Source organism: Cervus canadensis, chromosome 8 (genome assembly GCF_019320065.1).
Source record: "Cervus canadensis isolate Bull #8, Minnesota chromosome 8, ASM1932006v1, whole genome shotgun sequence".
Lineage (NCBI taxonomy): Eukaryota > Metazoa > Chordata > Mammalia > Artiodactyla > Cervidae > Cervus > Cervus canadensis.
Window position 1 is genome coordinate 90474017 of NC_057393.1, and position 24781 is coordinate 90498797.

At 45.6% G+C, this 24781-nt stretch overlaps 1 protein-coding gene across 1 annotated transcript in view; it reads right to left on the minus strand.

The window, feature by feature from the left end:
- Positions 1-24781, minus strand: part of GALNT2 (polypeptide N-acetylgalactosaminyltransferase 2) — a 176412-nt gene that overhangs the window by 46369 nt on the left and 105262 nt on the right. Inside the window, exon 3 of the mRNA XM_043477172.1 lies at positions 18561-18714. Coding sequence (XP_043333107.1) covers positions 18561-18714 — 154 coding nt within the window. The remainder of the gene's footprint in view (positions 1-18560; positions 18715-24781) is intronic.

Genomic DNA, 24781 nt, shown 5'->3' on the forward strand with positions numbered 1-24781 from the left:
AATTCTCTAAAATAGTCTGTGTTCTATGCAAACCCACTAGAGCCCTGTGGCTCTAGTGGGAAGAATTCAGGGAAGATAAATTTCTTACTTTTGAAAATATCTTTCATGGCTTGTATTCATATTTTTCTATTTCTTGAATGACTCTGGTAAATTCCACATTCCTAGAAAACTAGCATTCCATTAAATTTTCAAATTTGCATAAAAGTGTACCCACAATTTTCTTATATCTTTACAAACTCTCCTCTGCCTATAGTCATATCTGCTCTGCTCTTTTATTCCTAACATTATTTAATCATGGTTTTTACATTTTTCAGTATTCTTAAAGATTTCTAATTTTTGAAAATCAAGCTTTATATAATCCTGTTTCTTATTTTTCCAGTTTATTAAATTTTTCTTTCTCCTTCATTATTTCCTTTCTTCTGTTTTTAGGTTTACCCCATCTTTTGTGTGTGCATGTTTGTCTTTTTGAGTCACAAATCTGCCTGACAGTTTAAATGTCCAACCAAACTATCAGTGGAGAAACAAAGGCAGTTCTGTACATGACCGAGAGGAGGGTGGGGTGAAAGAGGAAGAGATGCCTGTAGGTGCGATGACTAGCTTTAATGCTGAAAGAGTGATGTGGCACCTGCCTTGGTCCTGTGCCAAGGTAGACACGCAGGGTGGTGCCTGGGGAGATGCACAGCAAACACGGCACTGGGCGGCTCTGAGCGCGGTCTCTCCAGCAGACAGCTCCAGAAGAGGTGCCAGTCTCCACGTGCACCCTCGGCCCAGGTGAGACAAGCCAAGAGAGACTGTGTCGGGGTCAAGCTCAGGTGGCAGGGCCAGGAGGTTTCAAAAAACAAAAGAACCGATCAAAATATACTGTCACTTCCCAGGCCCTCTGCCTCTGCTTGTATGTGGAGGTGTGCGTGTGTATCCTCCCACAGAGCCCGGGATGCAGGCTCTGAATAGCAGGTGACCCCGCTGAGGCCCGGACGTATCTTTTGTCCTTTGTCCTCGCCCACAGGGAACACATTTTCTGTTCAAAGGAAGAAAGAGGTAGGTCTGCTGTTTGAGTTGGTTGTGTCCTGGTAGTGGACACAGCTGTCCCCACGGGAGATGGAACTTTCAGTACAAGCTATGCAGCTGAAGCCACTCGCCCACCCCATCTGCAGCCAGCCATGGGTTGGGCATGCTCCTCATCAGGGACCCACTGTGCTCTGGGGCCGGGTAGCTGTCCTGGCATGGTCTCACGTCACTCACAGAAAGTGAGTTCCAGACTCTCCCAAAAGCAGGTCATCAACATGCAGACACCTTGGCTCTGCCCACATAAGTAGGTCTGGGTGATGCCTGGGAACCTGAGCTTCAGAAACTCCCTCCTGGCCACGAAGCAGCGCACCCAGAGAGCCGGGCCTGAGGCCTCATGGCCCTGGGCCCTGTGGAAGATGGTGGGAGCCACCGCTGGAACCTGGATTCATAGCAGGCACCCTGAACTCAGACCGGCCCTCCCTCCAGCCCCAGGGCAGGAGAGGCCTTAGAACCTCAATCCTGGGAATTTGACTTCAATACAACCTGAACAAGGGGTCAGCCTCACACTGCCATCTCCGTGGCACGTTTGCTCTGGAGGGGCTGGGGAGGCCAGGGGATAAGATGGGATTTGGAAATGGAATTTTAAAAAGCAGGAAGGTAAAAAAGAAGTCTAACAGCGGTTGCGTAATGTTCATTTAATTAAAATACACTCTTAATAATCCTTCAAGCAGTGATAATGATATGATATTCCACCTAATCAACTAATTTCTGATCAGTCCTAATAGCTAGAGAGCTTATTCTATAGAGGTCTTTTAAAATGGAAAAGAATCAAATCCAAAGATATTTTAAAACCTCTGCAGGACCCATCTGAAATTAAGCTTCTTAAAAATCCAGTTGGCAGGGGATCTGAATTAGCCCCGGATCGTGGCAGGTCTGTCTCACTCTGAAGTTTTCAGTCTGAAGCAGCCCAGTGCTGCACCTGAGTGTTCTCGTACCTTGCACTGCATCCCGACCACAGGAGTGTGTTCTTATACCAAGAACGAGAAGGTGCGTCAAACGCTTCTGGAGATACCAGAAACTGGAGTCTGTTGTGTTCACCACTCTCCCTTTGAAGTCCTCTGATTCCCTGGAAAAGCCAAGCCCTCCAGAGGTGAAAGGGTAGCAGACGGTCCACGAGTGCGGACTCCTCACTCCGAAGACGCTGCAGCAGAGCCACGGAGGACACAGGGGCCTCTCCCGGCCCCGAGCGAGTGGACATCAGGTTTCCACTTGCTGCTTTCCGCCAGCGCCTTTTGGGGAAAGCAAACTATTTTCTCATTCAAAGAGTATCACCTGCCCTTTACTGCCTCCAGTTTTACAGATACTAAATTTTAACTGAGAACTTTTTCAAGAGTGAAGAGCTACTGAACGTTGAGAAAATGACAGGCCTGGATGAAGCCCTTTGAGGTTCTTATCCTTCATAGTGCAATTCAGGCAGGACCTCCTGCTCGTGGCTGGGGAAGTCAGAGCAGAGAGAAAGCAGAGCTTGAACTTCTTACCCCTTCCGAGGCAGGGAGCCACCCTCTCGGGATGAGGGTGCACACCGTTTATCAGAGAGTGAGCACCATGGGTCCCCAGCTGTTCCACAGACACAGGGCACCTCCACCTTCCTCCCGGACCACGAACTCGAGTTTCCAAGTTTCTCTTTGCACTGCTCTGTGAAGAGACCTGCTCCCTGCTGTCTTGGGGTTGATCACGCGAGCCCCTCTTGGCTTTAGTCAGACAACTGGCTTTCTTCTCTGTCCTGCATCCTTCTCTTTCAATCCTCCCCCCAAATTTGGGTCAAATAATCCCTGGGACTGGATGGATGGCAGGTTCAAGTGCACGGACCTTGCTGTGGTTCTGACTTTTAAGGACACTGATGTTGTCAAGGAAGATGCTTTTGGGTACTTTTCCAAGACAGTTAACTCTATGTTTTTGCTTGTTGTACAAAGATAAGATTTTTACCCACTTCCTCACAAGGATGAAAGGCAGACAGAGAGTTTTGTTACTGGATAAGGACAAGGATGTAAACTGGAAGCGGAACCCTCCTTGGCCCCAGTCCATCAGGGTTTCACACAAATAACCAAACGAATACCCAGCACTTGGCTTGAGATGACCTGTTCCCACCCTCTCCAACCAAAGCTAGGGTGATATCTTGTTCCCTTAGACCTTGCTCATGTCAACAGCGTCCTTTTGGAATCTTGGGGGAAAAAAAACTAACTTCTAATTAATGGCAGAATGATGGTATGTTATGGTATGTGATGATGAAGCTCTCCAATTCATGCTTCCTGCTGCTGACAGTTACTGTGTTTATGATCAGTCCTTCTGACTGCAATGTCGTGGAGGCTCTCTTGTGCACACCTGAAAAGGGGCACGACCATCTTGGGAATACAAAAGTCACACCCTACTTGCTCCCTTCTTACAGAGCTTGTTTTGGGTAAGCTGCCAAGCCCTACAGATGAGTTCTGCTTGGCCAAAGACAAATTCCTTTCCCTAGCCTCCACTATGGTCACCGATAACCGTGACTTAGTTCTGGCTAACGAACAGTAACAGAAAGTCTGCTGGGGGGATTCCAGAAAAGATGTACTTTGCTGATAAAAGCAGATAGTCCCTAAAGAAAAGACTATTTCGGACCCCTTTGCTTCCTGCCTTGAAAGTAATTATGATGCATGGAGCTATGGCAGCTTTCCTACAACCATACAAGGCAAAAAGGATGAGGTGGAAAAACGAAAAAAAAAAAAAAAAGCAGAAAGACAAATCACTGATGTTTCTAAACAAGAAAAAGGATTTAAGTGCATATGAATATGATATTATATCAATATACTTGAAAACCAAGTGGCATTTATAATAAGCTATAAATTATCAAAATTAATTCAAGTGAAGCACAGGAAAATTTACCATGTATCAATATCCATATAGGAATTTTAAGTTATCCAAGGATTACACTGATTCAAACAAAAACAGCTCTAGGTTTAGATGACTTTTACAGGTGAATTTCAAGAAACAGTTCTTTTATAAATAAGTTTTTCTTAAGCATCTTTCTTTTTTTACACATTTGTTCTAAATTCATTTTATAAAGTTAGCATAAGTGTAAAGCCAAAGCCAGACGAAGGGAGGAAGAGGGAAGGGAAGGGAGAAGACCATGGATAATTTCAATTAGGAATCTTAATTCAAGACCCCAAATAAAATACCAACCAAACTCAGCAATTTGCTGAAAAAATTCTGGTAGACTCTCAGAACTAAATAATGTACTGACTTTTAAAATAATACTTCCTTTCAAATGAATGGGCAAAGAAGTTATAAAAAAATACTCACCCCAATACTGTTAGCATTAAAGAAGCAAAGAAACAAACACCCCCATCACTAGAGAACTAGACAAACAGAAAGTGGAATATAAAAAGCCATTTAAAATGAACACTAGATTTAAAATGTTTTCTATGTATCACTGAGTGAAAAAGGAGACTGCCCAGGAGCAACTGCAGTATCGTAGGTTTATACAAAATGGTGTGCGTCTAACTACTGGAAGATATAGGAGACATGTCAGGAGGGATCTCTTGGCAGCTTTCAAATATACCGCCTGGCAGTGTTAACTATGGTCACCATGCTGGACATCACATCCCCAGCACATGTTTATCCTACTAACTGGAGGTTTGTAACTTGTGATTACCTTTATCCAATTCCTCCACCTTCTACCTCTGCCTCTGGTAGCCAAATCTGATGAGTTTTTTAGTTCACATGTAAGTGAGATCATACAGTATTTATTTCTCTTCGTCTATATTATCTCACTTAGCAAAATGCCTTCAAGATCCATCCATGTAGTCACAAATGGCAGGATTTCCTTCTTTTTTATGGCTAAATAACTTTCCATTGTACCTGGTATGTGTGTGCAAGTATGTAACGTCCATTCATCCCTCAGTGGACACTGAGGTTGCTTACATGTCTTAGAAAGAAAGTGTTAGTCACTCAGTCGTATCCAATTCTTTGAGACTCCATGGACTGTAGTCCATCAGGCTCCTCTGTCCATGGAATTCTCTAGGTAAGAGTACTGAAAGTGAAGTGAAGTGAAAAATACTGGAGCAGTTGCCATTTCCTTCTCCAGGGGATCCTCCCAATCCAGGGATCAAACCCAGGTCTCCTGCATTGCAGGCGGATTATTTACTGTCTGAGCCACCAGCGGTCTTTCCGTGTCGGGACAATTATAAACAATGCTGCAGTGAACATGGAAGTGCATCTAGATTATCTCTGAGACAGTGATTTCATTTCCTTTGGAGATACACCCAGGAGTGAAACTGCTGGGTGGTTTGGTATCAGCAGTTTCATTTTTTATTTTTTGAGGAACCTCCACACATTTTCCACGGCGGCTACACCAATTTACCTTCCCACCAATAGTGCACAAGGGTTCCCTCTTCTCCACATCCTCACCGACACTTGTTATCTGTTATCTTTTTCAGGACAGTCAGTCTAACAGGTATGAAGTGACTATCTCACTGTGGTTTGACTGGCATTTCCCTGATGATTAATGATGCTGAGCACATTTTCATGTACCCATTGGCCATTTTACCAACAGGAACATGAAATAGGTACATTTACCTTCTTTGGAAAAATGTCTATTCCTATTCTGGTCCTTTGCTTGCCTTTTAATAGGACTATTATTATTATTTTTGCTATTTATTTGAGTTCTTTATATATGCTGGATATTAGTTCCTTATCAAATATGATTTGCTAATATGTCCTCCCTCGCATTCTGTAGGCTGTCCTTTCACTTTACTGGTTGTTCATTTTGCTGTATTAACCACCCATTTATTACTGAACCCTCCACCTTGACCCCTATACTTCTGATCCCCGTATTTATTTTCTCACTATTGCATTTAACATTGTCTTAATCCATATAATCTGATCATTTATTTTACTCTCTTCTATTTTCACTCCCTTGATGTAAGCTCTAAGAAAGCAAAAAAATTTTTTATCAGTTTTGTTCATTGCTCTTTCCCTGGTGACCTGTCACAAGGCAAGCATTCAAATCCTCACTGAATGAATGCGGAAACGCAAGTCAAAATAAATCAACAATGAATAGTATAAAAAGTTGAATCTAAGTACAATATTCCTACTGGAATATTTTCTTTTTTTAATAGGCTTGAATTTTCACAGACGTGAATTTTTCTCTCTTTTTCTCTCATCATTGTCAGATGGAGGAAATCATGGTTGATCCAATATACTTAAGATGAATATTATTCTAAGTCTGTACTTTTAATTTTACAGATTGAAAGGGGATCTGGGTTCTTGCAGATTCCATCACTAGCACTTAACAGCCAGAGTTTATGTGTAGATGGGTCAATTCCAAGAGCAAGCAGGCAGATGTTTGGAGGTAAGTGTGTGGGTACACCCACTGACAACACTGCTGCTTTCAAGCTCATCAGGAAAGTGACAAGAATCCCTAAAATCTGCAGCCTAAATGACTGACAAAGTTATAACACATTTTATAATATTTGGGTTATTTCCTAAAATATTCAAAAGGCTTCCATTGAAAAGGATTTTTTTTTTCAATTGTTTCATGGTCCCATGGTGATGGTGAAGCAACTCATTTAAAAGTGTGGCTGAAACAAGATGGTTTGTTCAGACCCACCGTTTCATCTCGTCTACAAAGCAACACTCTGCTGACTCCATTTTAATTGCCCTGATTTCTTCTGAAACAGGTGGGACTGCTGTTTCAAAGCGGTTTTTCCAACTGCTTTTGTCAATAATGACACACTCCAATGTCGTGCTGCAGTGAGAAGCCAGGTGCCCCTCAGTGTCCCACGTGGGAAGCTGAACATCTGCCCTCCAGGCCACACTCACATCGGGAGCACTCGAAGCCAGCTTCACACACTCACACGCCACTAGGCACAAACAACAACAACAACATAACATCCTGTATTTGTACTGCTGTTTGCAGTTTATGAAGTCCATTCATAGACATCTGAGCCTAAGAAAAATGTGTACGATGGGCAGGGCAGGCGTTATGGTTTTGTAGCTAAGAAATCCGGGGTTTAAAGAGATTATTTCAACCTTAGTCTGAGAGTAAGTGGTATAGCCATTAACAGAAGCTACATCTCCCAACTTCAAGTCCACTCTATTTTTATGTACTCTCTTTTGGGACAGACATTGCTGCTTAAAACAAAATTTATGAACTGTGAACTTCCCACTGAATTTAGTTCCAAATAGAACACAGCTTTTTCTTGCTCTCAGTGATAGTAAAAAGTTGCTTGTTGTAGATCAACCTACCCACTGAAAGCAACTAAAAATTCTGGATGAAACACATCAAAAACATTGATTTGAAGGTACTGGAGGTCGAAAAGGCATTTGGGTTCTCAATCTAGCCAGGTGCTGTAGGGCCAGGTTCTCAGAAGGAAGAGGAGTCCTGGGAGTAAGTCCAACACTGTCTGATCCTCCTCCCCCAGGCAGCGTGGAGCCAAGAGGCTGAACGAGCCAGGAGGAGCGATGGTCCTGCAGATGGCACGGGGCTGGGATTCACGTCAACAAGGAACAGGGCCTCTGATACACAGCCCGGACTCCCAGGGAGAAGCCCAGTGGGCTGCTGCCCAGGAGCACAGAGGTCTGGATGCTCACCAGCTCTCTCACAAACGACTGAACCCCAGCTCTGTTTCAGCTCAATTCCAGACTCAAGGCAATCTGCCCTATTCTAAGTGCCTGCCAGACAGCAAAACTAGATCCTCTTCAGAGGAAGAAAACATCAGCTACAGACTGTAAATATCTCCATATCTGTTCATACACAGCAAAATATAATAACTGAAGTTAAAATTAAATAGGTGGGTTTGAAAGCAGAATAGATTTCCAAAGCAGGGAAAAGAATTAGGGAGCTGGAAGGCAGGCCAATAGAATTATGTCCAGACTGAAGCTCAAGGAATGAAAAAGAATAAAAAAATGTGGAAAATAGCATAAGAGGGACACAGGACATGTGGAAATACCTAACAAAGATGTAATTAGGGCCCAGAGGGAGTGGGGAGAGAAGATGTGGCACAAGAATAACCAACACAATACAAAGCTGTAAGATTCAGGGCCGAGCAGAAACCCCAGCCATGTTCAACCCAATGACAGTGTCAGGCCAGTCTAATGGGACAGCTGAAGCCAAAGATAAATACCCTTAAGGCAGCTAGAGAACACAATCAAGATGCCTTCAAAAAGCAACAATAAGACAAAGTTGATATTCTACCCCGAAGAATGGAGGCCAGAAGACAAGTAAATGGTGATGTAAAAGTTCAGAAAGTAACTGTCAACCTGGGCATCTCTATTCAGTGAAAACACTCTTCAAAAATGAAAATGAAATAAAGATTTTTTTCAGATAAAATGAAAGGACAGATTTCATTGCCAGCAAATTGGCACAGAAAGAAATACTTATAGAAGCTATGAGAATTGAGGAAACAGTACCAGGTGGGAAAATGAAAAGATAAGAAATGAGGGAAAATGGAAATATCAATATGCAGATAAATCTAAAGGATATTTACTGCAAAAAACCAATATAAGATATCCAGTAGGGTTTGCACATAAACAAGGGATTAAACCAAATGACAATAATGCATAAAAGGGAGACGGGGGAAGGGGTCTGTGCCTTGTCCAGAAGGAAACAAGAGTATTCATTACATTAGATTCTAATTGCCAAGTTAATGGTGCGGGAGACACTCAGTCCAAAGAAAGCATGAAGGGAGAGAAGAATCACGAAATGGGTGGGGAGAATAGAACCCAGACGGTGAGACGATAGTGTTACTTTTTTTTTTTTTAAGTTATAGTTTTGTCCAGATATATGCCTATGAGTGGGACTGCTGGATCATATGGCAACTGTATTTTAGTTTTTTGAGAAAATTCTGTACTATTTTCCATAGGGGCCACACGAACTTACATTCCCACCAACAGTGTAGGAGGGTTCCCTTTTCTCCACACCCTCTCCAGCATTTGTTATCTGTAGACTTTTTATGATGGCCAATTTGACCAGTGTGAGGTGGTACTTCATTGTAGTTTTGACTTGCATTTCTCTAATAATTAGTGACACTGAGTTTATTTTCATGTATCTGTTGGCCATCTGTATGTCTTTTCTGAAGAAATGGTCTATTCAGGTTTTCTGCCCATTTTTTGATTGGGTTCTTTGTTTTTTTATTGTTGAGTTCTATGAGCTGTTTGCATATTTTGGAAATTAAGCCCTTGTCAGTCACCTTATTTGCAAACCTACTCTTTGGTTGCCTTTTTTGTTTATGGTTTCCTTAACTGTATAGAAGCTTCTAAGTTTGATTAGGTCCCATTTGTTTATTTTTGCTTTTGTTTCTATTGCCTTGGGAAACTGACCTAAGAAAACATTGGTACAATTTATGTCAGAGAATGTTTTGCCTATATCTTCTTCTAGGAGTGTTACGGCGTCATGTCTTAAGACATTTTGAGTTTCTTCTTGTATATGGTGTAAGGGTGTGTTAAAACTTCATTGATTTACATGTGGCTGTCCAGCTTTCCCAATACCACTTGTTGAAGAGAGTGTATTTTCCCACTGTATATTCTTACCTCCTCTTGCCAAAGATTAATTGACTACAGGTATATGGGTTTATTTCTGGGCTCTCTATTCTGTTCCATTGATCCATGTTTGTTTTTGTGCCAATACCACATTGTTCTGATTACTGCGGCTTCATAGTTATGCCTGAAGTCTGGGAGAGCTATGCCTCCTGCTTTGTTTTTTCTAGGATTGCTTTGGCAATTATGGGTCTTCTATGGTTCCATACACATTTTAGAATTATTTGTTCTTGTTTTATGAAAAATGTCATAGGTAATTTGGTTTGGATCACATTAAATCTGTAGATTGCTTTATGTAGGAAAGTCATTTTATTAATAACAATATTAATTCTTTCAATCAAAGAGCATGGGATACCTTCCCATTTCTTTGAATCATCTTCCATTTCCTTTAATAATGTTTTGTAGTTCTCAGCATATGTCTTTTAGGTCAGGTTTATTCCTAGGTATTTTAGTTTTTTGGATGTGATTTTAAAGGGGATTTCTTTCTTTCTTTCTTTTTTTAACATTTCCTTTCTGATAGAACACTGTTAGTGTAAAGAAATGCAACTGACTTCTATATGTTAATCTTGTATCCTGCTACTTTGTTGTATTTGTCAGTTCCAGTAGTTTTTGTGTGGAGTCTTTAGGATTTTTTATATACAGTACCATGTCATCTGAATATAAAGGACAATTTTACCTCTTCCCTTCCAATTTGGATACCTTTTATTTCTTTTTCTTGTCTGATTGCTGTGGCTAGGACTTCCAGTACTATGGTGATTAGAAATGATGAGAGTGGGCATCCTAGTCTTGTTTCAGATTTCAGCAAGAAGGCTTTCTCAACTTTTCATAGGTGAATATTATATTGGTTGTGGCATGTTTGTCATAAATGGCTTTTATTATGTTGAGAAATGTTTCCTCAGGCCCAGAGTATTCTTTACTGAGATACAGATAAGGCCTGAAATGGTCCAAAAGGAAGAACATATAAAGGGCAAAAGAGAGTGGTCCTGGTGCTAAAAACTTGGAGTTGGTTTTATGAAAACACTAAAAATAAAAACAAACGAACAGAAAGCAAACGGACAGGTGATGAGCAATGGCATGGCTTCGGTCTGAATCTGGCACTCAAGGTCCAGGTCAGGCCACACGAGGAGTCGGGGGTGGGGGTTAAAGCAAAGCGCCTTGCAGCTGGCCTCCCCCCACTGCCCGGCTGCTCGGCTTCTGCGCCTGCCCGCCTCCCGCGCTCGGGCGGTGGGCGGGGGGGGGGAGTCTCGCTGACGGCACGCGGCAGCAGCCTCAGCGCCGCAGTGTGCAAGAACGTTTCAGGGGAACGGAAACAGCGCGTTCTGCCATTACACTGCCCTGAGAACCCGAGGCTGCAGAAAGGGGACAAAAACCTTGCTTTTCCTCGATTTCTCAGGATTCTGTCAGTGTGTGTCCAGCTGGGAACACGATGTCTCAAGCTACCAACACCCAGCTCTTCCTGCTTTTTGGGCGCATTCAGCCCTCAAGCTAAAGACTCGCACCTGAAAACTGGCAGCAGAAAAGACAGCTGTGCCGGGCAGATGGAGAGGCACCGAGTCTGGAACGCGGGACTGTGCGCGGGAACCTGGGCACCCAGAGCTCTGTGCCTTCCCCTCACTGCCTGCCCCTTGCCCATCAGGCAGCTGATCCTGCCCCACTGCAGTGGCCAGCTCTCCCACCTGCTGCATGAGCCGGGATAAACCACGCGACACAATGACTGTAACACCCAGGACTTGTGGGGGAAGGGCTCTAGACAGGCGGGTGCCTGGACAGGGGTCTCAGGGACTTGCATATGATGTCCCTTGGAGAAGGTGACATCTGCTGACTCAGACTAAGTAAGACGAAGCAGGTAAAAGGCTGGGCACAGGCCAGGACACCCACACAATGTCCAACAATGTGTTGTGGTCATTGTCGAACAGGCTTTTAAGTCTCACTGTCACGCCACACCCAGCCCCGCCAGTCACATGCCAATGAGGCCGCTGAAACCCAGAGCACGCAGTGGGCCCAGCTCTGAGAAGCCAGCCCTACCCACAGGGTCAGGGGGGTCCACCGGGCCCCTGGCTGACCCTGTGAATGGAGAGCAGGTGGGGCAGCAGCCAAGCCAGAGGCTTGGTTGTGTATGTTTATAAAATGCCACTTTCATAAGAAAAATGTGATATGAAACAAAGCCTTGGGCCCCGGAAATGAGAGACCCTCCCACACCTACTGACAAGGAGCAGAAATGCCCTTCGGAGCTGGGCTTCCTCTTGTTTCTCCAGATCTCTTGCCTCCTAAAAATAAGACTGGATCTCACAATAATTGCCTTCAGAGCTTCATCCCAAGCTGCTAAGTTTACCTTGACAACCTTCCTTGGCTTCAGCAATGTTTACTCTTTGCAAGTAACAATGAGAAGTCTGGAGGGTATCCCTCCCACAGCCCTTAATCCTGATTAGCTGCTCTCCTAAGACAACTGACCTCAACCCTGACATGCCACCAGAGCAATGAGCACAGTCCATTACTGTAGTGCTGGCCCACTGGTTGAAATTTTCTAAAAAAAAAAAAAAAAAAATAGCCTCTCAGGAGCTCTGATCTCTGTTTGGGCTGCATTAAAGCCAGACATTTTACAAGTGGTCAAAACAGAGTTCTTTAAAAACAGAAAAACAAAGTCCTTTAGTGATTCTTAAACAAAATAAAAGCTTACAACTGTAACTTATAAATTGAGTCAACACACTTTGTTCTTCATAGAAAGGCTGCCAGAAAACCCATCAGGTGTGTGATGTGGATGAAATTCTCTCCCAGAGAAGGACCCTCATGGGGTCATGGTTGGGCTGCTCTGGTCTCTGGAGCAATACTTCAGTTTTAGATACAAAAATGCCTTAAAACCCTTCATTTTTAATTTAATGATAAAAGGGAAACGTGTCAACACAGAAGGAAGTCTCTAATGATTTAAACTTTTGAAACCTGAAGGAATCTGTTCCTCAACTAAGTGGTTCTCCCTTTTAAGAGACTTACTACATAAATAAATAAAAGGCACAGTACTGGCTGATGTGGGAGAGAAGAAAACAAGATAATGTTTCTCCCCAAAGGGTTTATTTGATTTCACTTATATAAACAATTTTAAAGTAAACCATCTAGAGCTCTCCCCAGCAGACAGAATGATGCTCCATACACGTCCCAGGCTCCAATCCACTTCTACACCTCGCTTCCCCATCGTGTGCAGCTCTGGACAAACGCCAGAAAAGAGAACACAACACAAAGCCTTTCTGAGCCAGATTCTAGAAAGGCTTTTGCAGGGACAACCCTCTCCTCACAACAGCTCTTTCTAAAGAAGGTAGGAGAGCATCTCCGCTGGGGTCCTGGCACGGCGTGAGGTTTGAGCCCCTACAGTGCTTGGACTGGACTCCGGCCAGCCTGGGTTTTAAATTTGCTCTCAGTGTTAGATCATCCAGAGAGGGTCCTGGGCCTCTGTCCTCCTTGTGCATGTTCACTGTCTGGGGGATGACGCCCCAGCTCATGGTTTAAAATATCATCTGTGCACTCAACATTCCCAAACTGACATTCCCGCTAAGACCTTTCTCCTACACATTTCCAAACACCTACAGAACAAGCCTGCCTACCTTAGATGCTCAGTGCATCTTGGACTTCACCTGTCTGAATTTTACCCTCTGACGTGTCCCCTAGACCTGTACCACTCACAGTTCCTCCATCTCATGAGGGGCTTCAGCCTGAGCCATCTTGCCTGTCCATCCATCAGCCCATCCTATTGACTCTGCCTTCAGAATATGCCCAGATCTGACTGCCTCTCACCACCTTCAATGCTGCTTCCCACGATCTCTGGTCAAGAGAGGAAAAACAGCTTCCAGAGGTGAGGGGAGAAGAAACAAGTCATCTGAAAAGGCATCTAAAAAATTCCCATTGGTTTAATTTGCTAAGTCTTCATAATTTATTTGAGATTTTAAATAACATTAATTGAGGTAGAAAATCTTTCTTTTTTTTTTTTTTTTTAACTGAGAAACTGTACTTTCAACACTGGGATGGGCTACCACCTTTCTAATTTCTAAGTGAGTCTAAGAGTTCCAGTATGTCATATCCAGTATTTCACTCAGAGCAGGCTTTTCTACACTTCCTCCTTCATATAAATATTTTTTTCTCGGCACAATATTTGTGCCAATACTTAAAACGGTAAATAAAGCATAACCCCAAAGTATAGGTTTTTTGTTTGTTTGCAAGGTTCTGAACTTGATTTCTTGGCTCTACCCCAGAACACAGTGAATAAGGGGTAGGTTATAAGTGCATCACTTTCCAGTTCTGTGAGAACCTACCACACAAGAGTCATCAGCAGTTCAGCAGCTCTTACTTACTGCTTAAAAATCTCCCTTTCATCTACCTTTGTTCTTTTATGACTCTTTATATTAAATTTACTGGGTACTCACCATATGCCTGCCACTGAGCCTGGCAATTCACTCACTCAACAAATACTAAGTTTAACAAGTGCCATGATGTGTGAATAATAACCCCAGACATAGTCAAGTGGGCCTTAGGAAGCACTACTATGAACAAATCTAGTGGAGGTGATGGAATTCCAGTTGAGCTATTTCAAATCCTGAAAGATGATGCTGTTAAAGTGCTGTACTCGGTATGCCAGCAAATTTGGAAAACTCGGCAGTGGCCACAGGACTGGAAAAGGTCAGTTTTCATTCCAATCCCAAAGAAGGTTAATGCCAAAGAATGCTCAAACTACCACACAATTGCACTCATCTCATACACCAGCAAAGTAATGCTCAAAGTTCTCCAAGCCAGGCTTCAACAGTATGTGAACTGTGAACTTCCAGATGTTCAAGCTGGATTTAGAAAAGGCAGAGGAACCAGAGATCAAATTGCCAACATCTGTTGGATCATATAAAAAGCAAGAAAGTTCCAGAAAAACAGCTCCTTCTTCTTAAAGAGATGGGAATACCACACTACCTGATCTGCCTCCTGAGAAATCTATGTGCAGGTCAAGAAGCAACAGTTAGAACTGGACATGAAACAACAGACTGGTTCCAAATAGGAAAAGGAGTACGTCAAAGTTGTATGTTGTCACCCTGCTTATTTAACTTATATGCAGAGTACATCATGAGAAACGCTGGGCTGGAAGAAGCACAAGCTGGAATCAAGATTGCTGGGAGAAATATCAATAACCTCAGATACGCAGATGACACCACCCTTGTGGCAGAAAGTGAAGAAGAACTAAAGAGCCTCTTGATCAAAGTGAAAGAGGAGAGTAAAAAAGTTGGCTTAAAGCTCAACATTCAGAAAAGATCATGGCACCCGGTCCCATCACGTCATGGCAAATAAATGGGGAAACAATGGAAATAGTGACAGACTTCATTTTCTTGGGCTCCCAAATCACTGCAGATGGTGACTGCAGCCATGAAATTAAGACGCTTGCTCCTTGGAGGAAAAGCTATGACCAATATAGACAGCATATTAAAAAGCAGAGACATTATTTTGCCAACAAAGGTCCATCTAGTCAAGGCTATGGTTTTTCCAGTAGTCACGTATGGATGTGAGAGTTGGACTATAAACAAAGCTGAGTGCCAAAGAACTGATACTTTTGAACTGTGGTGTTGGAGAAGACTCTTGAGAGTCCCTTGGACTGTAAGGAGATCCAACCAGTCAATTCTAAAGGAAATCAGTCCTGAATATTCACTGGAAGGACTGATGCTGAAGCTGAAACTCCAATACTTTGGCCCCCTGATGTAAAGAACTGACTCATTGGAAAAGACCCTGATGCTGGGAAAGATTGAAGGCAGGAGGAGAAGGGGACAACAGAGGATGAGATGGCTGGATGGCATTACTGACTCAATGGACATGAGTTTGGGCAAGCTCCAGGAGCTGGTGATGGACAGGGAGGCCCGTTGTGCTACAGTCCATGGGGTCGCGAAGAGTCAGACATGACTGAGCAACTGAACTGAATCGAACTGAATAGCCCACTACCTTAACGAGTACATTCAGATCAACATATAAATAGATGAGACACAAGGTATGTAGGTGGTGATGAAGATCATGGAGAAGAATCAACCAGAGAAGTGGGCGCAGATGCTGCAGGGAGAGGTTGAGACCTCACTCCCAGGGCAGGAGGTCAAAGGAGGCGGGTCTAGAACAAAATCTCAGGGGAGCAGGAGCCAGCCTTTGGGAACATTTCCTTTAATCCTCACAGTAACCAGATCATAATGTCATAATGTCACAGTATTTCATAAATGACACAGGCCACAGGACTCGGAATTGGAGAAATGGGATGTCGAACAAGGTCTCTATGACTCCCAAACCCTTGTTCTTAACCTCTGCCTGCACTGCTTTCAGATTTATCATAAGTAAAGACTGAATTCCATAGGGCAACCATTTCAATCGGTCTACACAAAGGGAGATGCTGCGGAGCTAAAAATATGGTATTTATACAGGAATGTCAAACGCTTTAACAGCCCTCTATTAGATATGGGTTAGGAGTGGGATTCAAATCAGTAACTTAATCTCCTTAGCCTGACATTCAATAATACTGGCTGTTCTAAAGCTGAGTCTTTGCAGACAGGACGTTGGCTCAATTCCAGGCATCAAATTGACTTTGGGGAGATTTTAATTTAGCCCAAATCCAACAAATGTGGCAGGCATCCCAGCTGCTCCTTTCGCACATGCAGATCAACACGACACAGTAGCTGGAGCTAAAATTAAAGCCACCTAAAACACAGCCCACTGCAGGATGAATATTCAAACATCTGTTTGGACACACTCATATTTCAAAAACTGAAAAAATGTATGTAGTTTTGGGAATATTTAAGGGACCTGAGGTGGAGACAGAACTCCAGTCTGCGCACTGCTGAGCATCAGAAAGAACACCATTTTTTTCTAAGCTGCGAGGAAAGGTCACACAGGAAAACAGTTCTTAAACCAAAAAGTAAAAGAAAACTCACACCACCTCACGGAAATGTCATGCTAAGTGGTGGATTCCAGTCACCAGGAACAATTTTTGGGCTAGATTCTGCTAGAACTTGAACCTCTCTCCTGAGTTTAGGCCAAATCCCAGACTGTGTCCTAAGTAAAAGCCACGCTAACTCCTCCTGGCCTCAGCTACCGCTCCCAGCACAGGGCACATTATAAACATTGCTCCCTGTACAGTGACGACGACGTTCATGTCCTGAGCCATGAGCCATGTGAGTGACTGGCACAGGACGGGTCTGGAGGGCTCAGAGAGCCGAGGGGTGAGAGTGCTGGGGACGCAGGCCCCTGCGACCCTCCCCAGACATGCAGGCAGCACCCCCTATGGCTGTGCCCTAGCTTCGGGGCCTTGCACCCAGAGACCATGGGTCCTTCAATCCTAGCTCAGGAACTTATATTCTAGACAGGGTGCTTACCAGTTACCCATGCTGACTCCAACCAGCAGCCCATCACAGGGGCTTAGTAAAGCTGCCTTAAACATAAATTAGTAGGTTATAAGAAATACTAAGCAAAGACAATCTTCTAGGCTGAATTTAGAAAAATGATGAGATTCTTCGTGTCATGTACAATATATATGTTTATACACTGATCATATGTTTCATAAATTATCTCTCTCACACACACACACACAGACACACACACACAACGTCCTGAGTCTGAAAGAACTGTAATTGTACACACTCGTGAGCTGCTCTGGGTATACAGAGTTGACTACAACCCCACCCCCAAAAAAGACCAGCTTGTAAGAGCAGGGAGAGTGTGTCTGTGTGACTGACTGGTGCGCACACGGTTACAAAACTCCCCTGAAATCAGTAAAGAAGAGGAAAAGCATGAACACGTGTTCATGTGGAGCCTGGGGGCTCGTCTCTCCAGCTCACTGGCCCTTCAGTCCCCAGAACTGGCAGCCAGAGGCACGGAACCCCAGTTGGCACTCTGCAGGCCCAGAGCTGCCTGTCAGGCCTGGTCACTGGCCTCCTGCCTGGATGCCTACAGTTCAAGACTCTCCTAGACGTTCATTGCCTGAGTGTCCTAAACGCACTGGTCTGGGGCAGACTGTCCAAGGGCACGCTGCCACGCACTCCACCTGCCCCCCATCTCCTGTCCTCCCCATCGGGCAGAGCAGGAGAGGTTGCTCTGCGGGAACCCCAGGATCCAAGCTCGGCATCTGCATCACAGTGGATGTGGCAGCCACGTACCTTTACATAACGGATGGACAACTCTAAAAGAAGCCTGGTGAGCAGGAAGGCCTAGCAGCATCCAGGGAAACAGCTACCCTCCAAAAGCAGCTCCTTATTTTATAATAAAACCAGATTAGCCCTCTAAGGCCCCCAGTGTGAACAGCCTTCCAATGAGAGGTGGTTGCCAGCAAGGCTCAAAGGCACAGAGCAGCAGTGAGGGTCACTTTATCACCTCCGCGGTCAGTGGTGACAAACGCACATTGGGGGTCTGGAGGCCTCCCATGCTGTGCCTGAGAACCCCTCGGTCCCCGAGAATCAAGGGACGAATGCAGAGCACAGCCTGTGCCCCGAGCACTCGGAGTGGGGAGACAGCCCCGGGACCCTGCCTCCAAGCTTATTCTCAATTTAACTTCAACCCTGAGGTGCTGTTTTGTTCTCTTTACTGGTCTCTGGAACATTCCCAGCTTTAAGCTTCCCAGTAAGCAAGACTCTTTTTTCCCAGGAAGGTTGTGAACAAAAAAATTGCTTTGTGAATGGATTTTTAAAATGAGTGCCCAGTGCACACGAGGGCAGGAACACATTTCTCCTGGTGGCTGTCACGCTCTGACCAGCAGCCTGGACACGCCAGGGGGGTCAGGAGGACTGGAACTTGACCTCAAGCAGCGCTTCCACTTCTTGCAGGTGAAGTGTCATTGCAACATGCCTCAAACTTTTCCTAGTTTTCCGACCCTGTGAAGACATGGCACACACTGATTTGCAGAGTTAACAGGAGAAACAAGCATCCCAGTGGAAGTTACTCACTGTCAGACAGGAAGCGGTCACGGTGGCTCCCAGCCGGGGGATGACACTTACTGGTCATGCCTAGTGTCGGGAACTGCTCTGTCCATCCGCAGCTTATCGCTCTCCACTTGGTTGAACTTGTTGCGTGCATAGGGGTCCTGCCCGGAGCGGACCATTGTCCCGCCAACGTAAGCCTCCTGGTTAAAGTCCCGCCATCGCACTTTCCCTGCAAGGAGCAGAGCAGAGAGTGTGGGATGCGGGCATAAGGGACCAGAGAGCTCGGCACGTGGGCTGTGCACCAGCATGACTTCAAGGAGCAGCGCCAGGGCTGCAGCTGGTGGCAGTCTGAAACAACGGGCTACCCGAGAATGGCCCGAACAAGCAGCAGGAACTCAACTGTTACAGTGTGCAATGTGAAAGTCAAAACCCAGATTTCAAGCATTTGTCCAGTGAACAGAATTCTATGCCCAAATATCCAGGAGAATGGCACCACTTACACTTCATACAAAAAGAAATACTATGCTTGTCCCACCTTCCCAGGGCTTACGGTAACACCAAAAGCACCTCAGACACAGTGACAAAGTTTCTGAACAAATGAAAGTAAGGCATCCCATCATGTGACATCAGGTGTCCTCCAAACACCATCAAAAGAATGCCATGTTCCTTTCTCTATTGCAGAGATGAGGAAACTGAGATGCAGTTATATGTGATTTGTTCCAGGTCGTAGAGTAAACTTTCTCTATAAAAGCCCATCCGCTTCTTGTTACAATTGTCCTGCAAGGTCAAAAGCCCCATCTCATCTCAGTTGGTTGCCATGGAAATGATGCTGGGGGGTCACAGAAGTCTCTCAAATGGGAAAGCAATTCCAAAACCCATGAGATCCCAGACCGTGAGCAATTCTCAGTCTGTGATAAACATCGGGTTACGGAAGCCAGCCCACCTGCCCACATTCTCTTCAGCCTAAGATAAAATGTTTCTAGTGCACGTTTTCCATGCTGACAGCCCTAGAAGTACTTATGGATCCTCCACTCTCCCCACTTCTGCCTTCACCCGGGGCTCTAGCACTCCAGCTCCTCCTCCTCACCACGTGAGCTCACCCCTCCCCAACTACACGAATCAGAAGCCCTGCCAAAATCTACCCCAGCAGCACTGACCCAGAATGCAAATAGGCTGGTTCCCATTAAACTACCTTGTTTAATGGCCTGAAAACTCTTCACTGCAACAAGGAACTTGGAAGTATAGTGCCCCATCTCAAGCCAGAGAATGGACCATCACCCACGAGATGCTGTCTCTAGTTCTGCTTCTTGCCTGGAGAACTAGGCTCAGCAGGAAGTGGCCTGGTTGGTGGGGGGTGGGGGGGTGTCCTGTGTACAGGGGTTGGGATCAAGGCCCCGGCTGAGTTCCTGGTCCTTCAATCCCCCTGTGCCATGAGACCCCAAACCCTTTCTGCAATAAGGCAGCAGAGGGCTTTATGGATGACTCGTGTGGATCAGCTCTGGGGCTGGGGGTGTCCCTGTCCTGGCCTCACACCATCGCTGTGCACCAGACATCTCACTGGCTCCTGCAGGTCCATCAACAAAAACAGCTGATGCCTGCCTGTGAAAGTCACGCTCTGGGAGACTGGTGGCGGGGTGGTGGGTACAGACAAGAAGATAATGACCATGCTAGCAGCTGCAGCATTGAAACCTGAGCTAAGTACTCAGGTAGTGAGGACTGTAGTTCTATGGAGGCATCTAACAGAGGAGCCTGGTCCAGATGTGAAGAGGGGCCAGGGGAGGCTCCCAGGGAAGGTGCATCTGAGCTGAGATCCGAGGGACCAGAGAGCAGTGGAAGGGAAGCTGTCACAGAAACCCACCGTTCTTTAACCTCCAAAGATGGTATGACCCACTCAGACGCTCTCCGCAGTGACCCCTGCCCTCTGACACAACGGCCTTTACAGCACTCCTGGGGGCCCTGCCTGGCCTGGTGACAGCTAATTCCCCAAGGCCCACACCATTTTACTGGAGACAGATGATAAATGACTTTTCCTTCATAAAAGCTTAGCAGTATATTAGAGTACTGCAGGGACTTTCAAACGTATTTGACTATGACACACAGCTCACATCATGGCCTAGACGTCATGCTGTAAACACACAGAGGTGAAATGAAGGTTTCCTTCCTTGCTACCTGTGAACACATACATTCTATTGTTTCATGCGGGTGTGACTCACAAAACTGGCTCCACATTCTTGCTATTGTTGTTCAGTTGCTAAGTCATGTCTGACTCTTCACAAGCCCACAGATTGCAGCATGCCAGGCTTCCCTGTCCTTCACTATCTTCCAGAATTTGCTCAGATTCACATCCACTGATGTGATGCTATCTAATCATCTTATCCTCTGCCACCCCCTTCTCCTTTTGCCTTCAATCTTTCCCAGCATCGGGGTTTTTCCCGATGAGTCAGTGGGTAAAGAATCCACCTGCAATGCGGGAGACACAGGAGATGTGGGTTTGATCCCAGAGCTGGGAAGATCCCCTGGAGAAGAGAATGGCAACCCACTCCAGTATTCTTGCCTGGAGAATCCCCATGGACAGAGAAGCCTGGTGGCTACAGTCCATGGGGTTGCAAAGCAAGTAAGTGCACACGGCTGCACCCTCTAAGAATGTGGGTTACAGGACCAGTGACTTCGGCATTGCACGGAGCTGCCAGGGCTGGAGCAGGACAAGGCAGTGAAAGCCATGTTCTCAGAGGGAACACGCGCCCGGAGCCACCCCAGGCAGAAAGGCAAGAAGCAGAGGTGGAGGTAACCTGGGACTGGACAGCTGAGGCAGAGGCTGGAGAGAGTCAAAACTACAGACACCGTGTCTGAACATACTGACATGAAAAACCACAGTTATAAATCACCTTGTATTATCACATTTTAAAATCTTGGAAAGAGCTTTAGGATAAGAGTTTCAAAAAATTACATGAAAATTTAGTGAAATGGACCTGGCTAAGAAGAAGCAGTGGATGGAAAATACCCAACAGATACGAAACTTTTCATGAGAAAGCAGAAGACGCCAGCTTCATCACCGAGACAACAGAACAGAACAGGCACTGAAACAGCAGGAGGGGAGAAAAGGACCCTCACCCTGAGAAGGGCTGTGGGAACCGCTCGCTGGTTACATGGGGTTCTAAAGAGCTCGATGAGGGGATTCATTTCTAGAAGACAGACCTCCACAGCTAGAGGAGGAATGGTGTGACCCCAAGCGTTGGCACCTCTGGTTCCACACAAGGTGAGGCTTCTGACAGTTCCGCCAGGCTTCCCCCACTCCCAGCCCTCGAGCAAGGCCCCCAGCCCCCTTGTGTGGACACACGCGGCCACTCAAGTCCTCCCCACCCTTCAAGGCCAAGCTCGTCTCCCAGGGTGAGGAATGGGCTCCTCTACCTGACCCCAGCCCAGGATGGCCGTGGGGAAGCGCCCAGCGAGGCCTGAGTCACTCAGAAGAAGGCCTGGCCGTGCAGGCGGTCTCCTGCTGACCCCGGGCCTGAGGACTGCTCTCACACACGCTGGACGCTGGCTTGACACCTCCTTCCACTGGCTTGCAGGCTTTTTCTAAATGGCGCCCTCTCAAGCCATTCTTCCGTCCCCTTGACAAGGAGTCACAGAAGCCAGGCCTCAGCAGCAGCATCTCTGCCTCTGCCAACATTAATTACCAGATCCCCACTCTGGTCAGCCTTGTTCCGAGGCCCTCCATGGTGACCTGTAAACTCTTACTGAACCACAGACACCCCCCAATGGCCACGCAGAGCCCAAGCTGAGCATGCTCACACACGAGAAACTGTGATACCAGAAGGCAGGGCTGTTCTAACTCATTTACTCCAGGCGGCCGGCTGCCTAGCTGCCTCCCAGGGTGGCCACCTCTTCCAGGAAGCCTCTCTGGTATCCTCAGCTGCAGTTCCTCCCCAGGGCCTTCCTCACTCACAGCTCCATCCTGAAGAGGGCTTTCTCACACACCTATTGTCAGAGGGCCTCAGTTTTTACCACTCCTTCATCTAATAACTAACTCAAAATTGTGCCAAGGCACAGCTCAAGTCTGCCCACCTCTAACTGCTGTTTGCCCTGCTCTGCTGGCCTCTTGGTGGCCCAGGGGTCCCCAGGAACCCTGTGCCCTGTATCTATATGGTCTGGACTCGTAGACACACTCATTTAAAGCATTCAGTATCCTCCTAACAGCATCTCTGTATCTCTTTCCAGTCTGGACGTCAATGTCCAGATGGAGAAGACAGGAATAAGCAGTCCAAAGGTGAGGACCTCCTGCCGCTCCTACCACTGGGCCACTCTTCCAGACACACCATCCACCGGCCGCCCTGCCTTTACCACACACTGCTCCCTGGCCCAGGAATTCCTTCTCTTTTCTCCTTTCCCATCTCTGACTTACTAGGCACACCTGTCACTACCATTCTTCCCGTCACATCCGCTGTCCCTCACAAGCCTTTGCAGTTGATACATCCTGGAATCCAGAGTTTCTTCTCTCTTCCCCTTATCCACCCATCAGGCCTTAAGTTACACTGTCTTTCCAGAATCTTTTTCTTCCTAGGTGAGTTTTGGGATTTGCCCTCCCACCCATCTCATCTAGACTGGAGAACAGCACAGCATCTTTGGAGCAGAGGCTAGCTGGGGATCCTAACATGCGTGGTCCACAGTGCCTGCATGGGATGCGGAGGTCAGGGGGGTCCCAGGTCTGTGCCCTGTGGGGTCTGCGCAAGGCTGGCTCATGCACGGCCCCAAGTGCCTCTCAGGACATCACTGTCACGGGAATGCACATTCTAGGCTCCAAATAACCAATCCTCAAATTATCGTTTAGAAAAGACGCTTTTATATTCAGGAAACTGCTTGCTTTTGGATGATGTGTTGGAGTAACTTTAAAATATTACTACACTTCCAAACACTGTCATTTTTTCCTCAAAATTTTTATTTTTACTAAACCTCATATTTAAAGAAACAATGATGTAAATCTATGAAAATGAGCGCTCAAAGGATTAACACCACAAAACATTTGGCAACACCAAAACATACATGGTCTTCAGATGAGAGCCCTCTCAGGCGTGACAGTCCTCTGGTAGACCAGGACCCTCTGACACACCCCCAGGGCAGCCTCATCATCTGCATCAGCAGAGGCCAGAGGGGAAGTGACAGGCCCTGCTGGCGCAGCCCTGCCCGCCAGGGGGCGGGGGTGGCGGGAGACGTCTGGACTCTGCTCTGGCAACATAGCCACACAGCAAATCTTTACTCAATTCTCCCCGGGAAGGACAGCTTAAACAAACTGAAAGCCTGCCTGTGTGAAACAGCGAGCCTCTTCTGGGAAAGCAGCCAAGAAGGGAAATAGAATGAATTTTAAATCAAAGGACAAAGCTCTCCAATTTATTTTAACCTCTCAGTTGATCTCAGATTGAATGTAATTTTACTATGCTTAAAAGGAAAAAATTCCTCATAGTCTTCCTCTAGAAGGTCATAATGTTGTGCCAGGAAAGAGAAGACCAGGGCAAGCCCAGAATTACAAACAAATGTGTCCATTTAAATGACAAAGATATGTAAATAATACTATTATTTGTCTTTATTATTTGTGTGACAGGCTTTCCCACCTATGAGACACTGTCTCCTGAAATAAGGGATCCTACACAATTCATTTTTAAGGGTGAAAAGATAGAAAATTCAAACAGTGATTAAAAGCTAGTTAGGAAAAAAAAATAAATAAATAAAAAGTAAAAGCTAGTTAGAAGACAATATAAGAAAAAAAATCAGATGCTATAGGGTAAATATTCTAAATTTATTTACAATTCTTTGTACTGCCAAAGTAACTAAAACCCACCGTGAAACACTGTGATTTGTATTATGAGGTCTATACCTGGCTTGAAATCAAGGAATCTTCATATACATATTTCTTTTCCAAACTGTAAATAGAAATTCCTCCTTCTCCCTCTATGAGTAGTAGTGTCTAAACACAATAAATTTAATTCGTTGTATATGGTTTTTCATCCCGAATATTCGTAAAAGTATCAAAGCAAACCTCCTACTCAGAACTGGGGCTGATACTTGCAGCAGGAGGAGAGAAAGAAGGTCTCCCCGACCAGCACCCGCAGGACGGCAGCCCCGCACACAGTGACCCGGCAAAGCATGTGCCGTCACGATAGTTTGTTTGTTGTTTAGTCGCTCAGTCGTGTCCAACCCTTTGCAATCCCGTGGGCTGTAGCCCGCCAGGCTCCTCTGTCCATGGGGATTTCCAGGCAGGACTATTGGAGCAGGCTGCCATTTCCTCCTCCAGGGGATCTTCT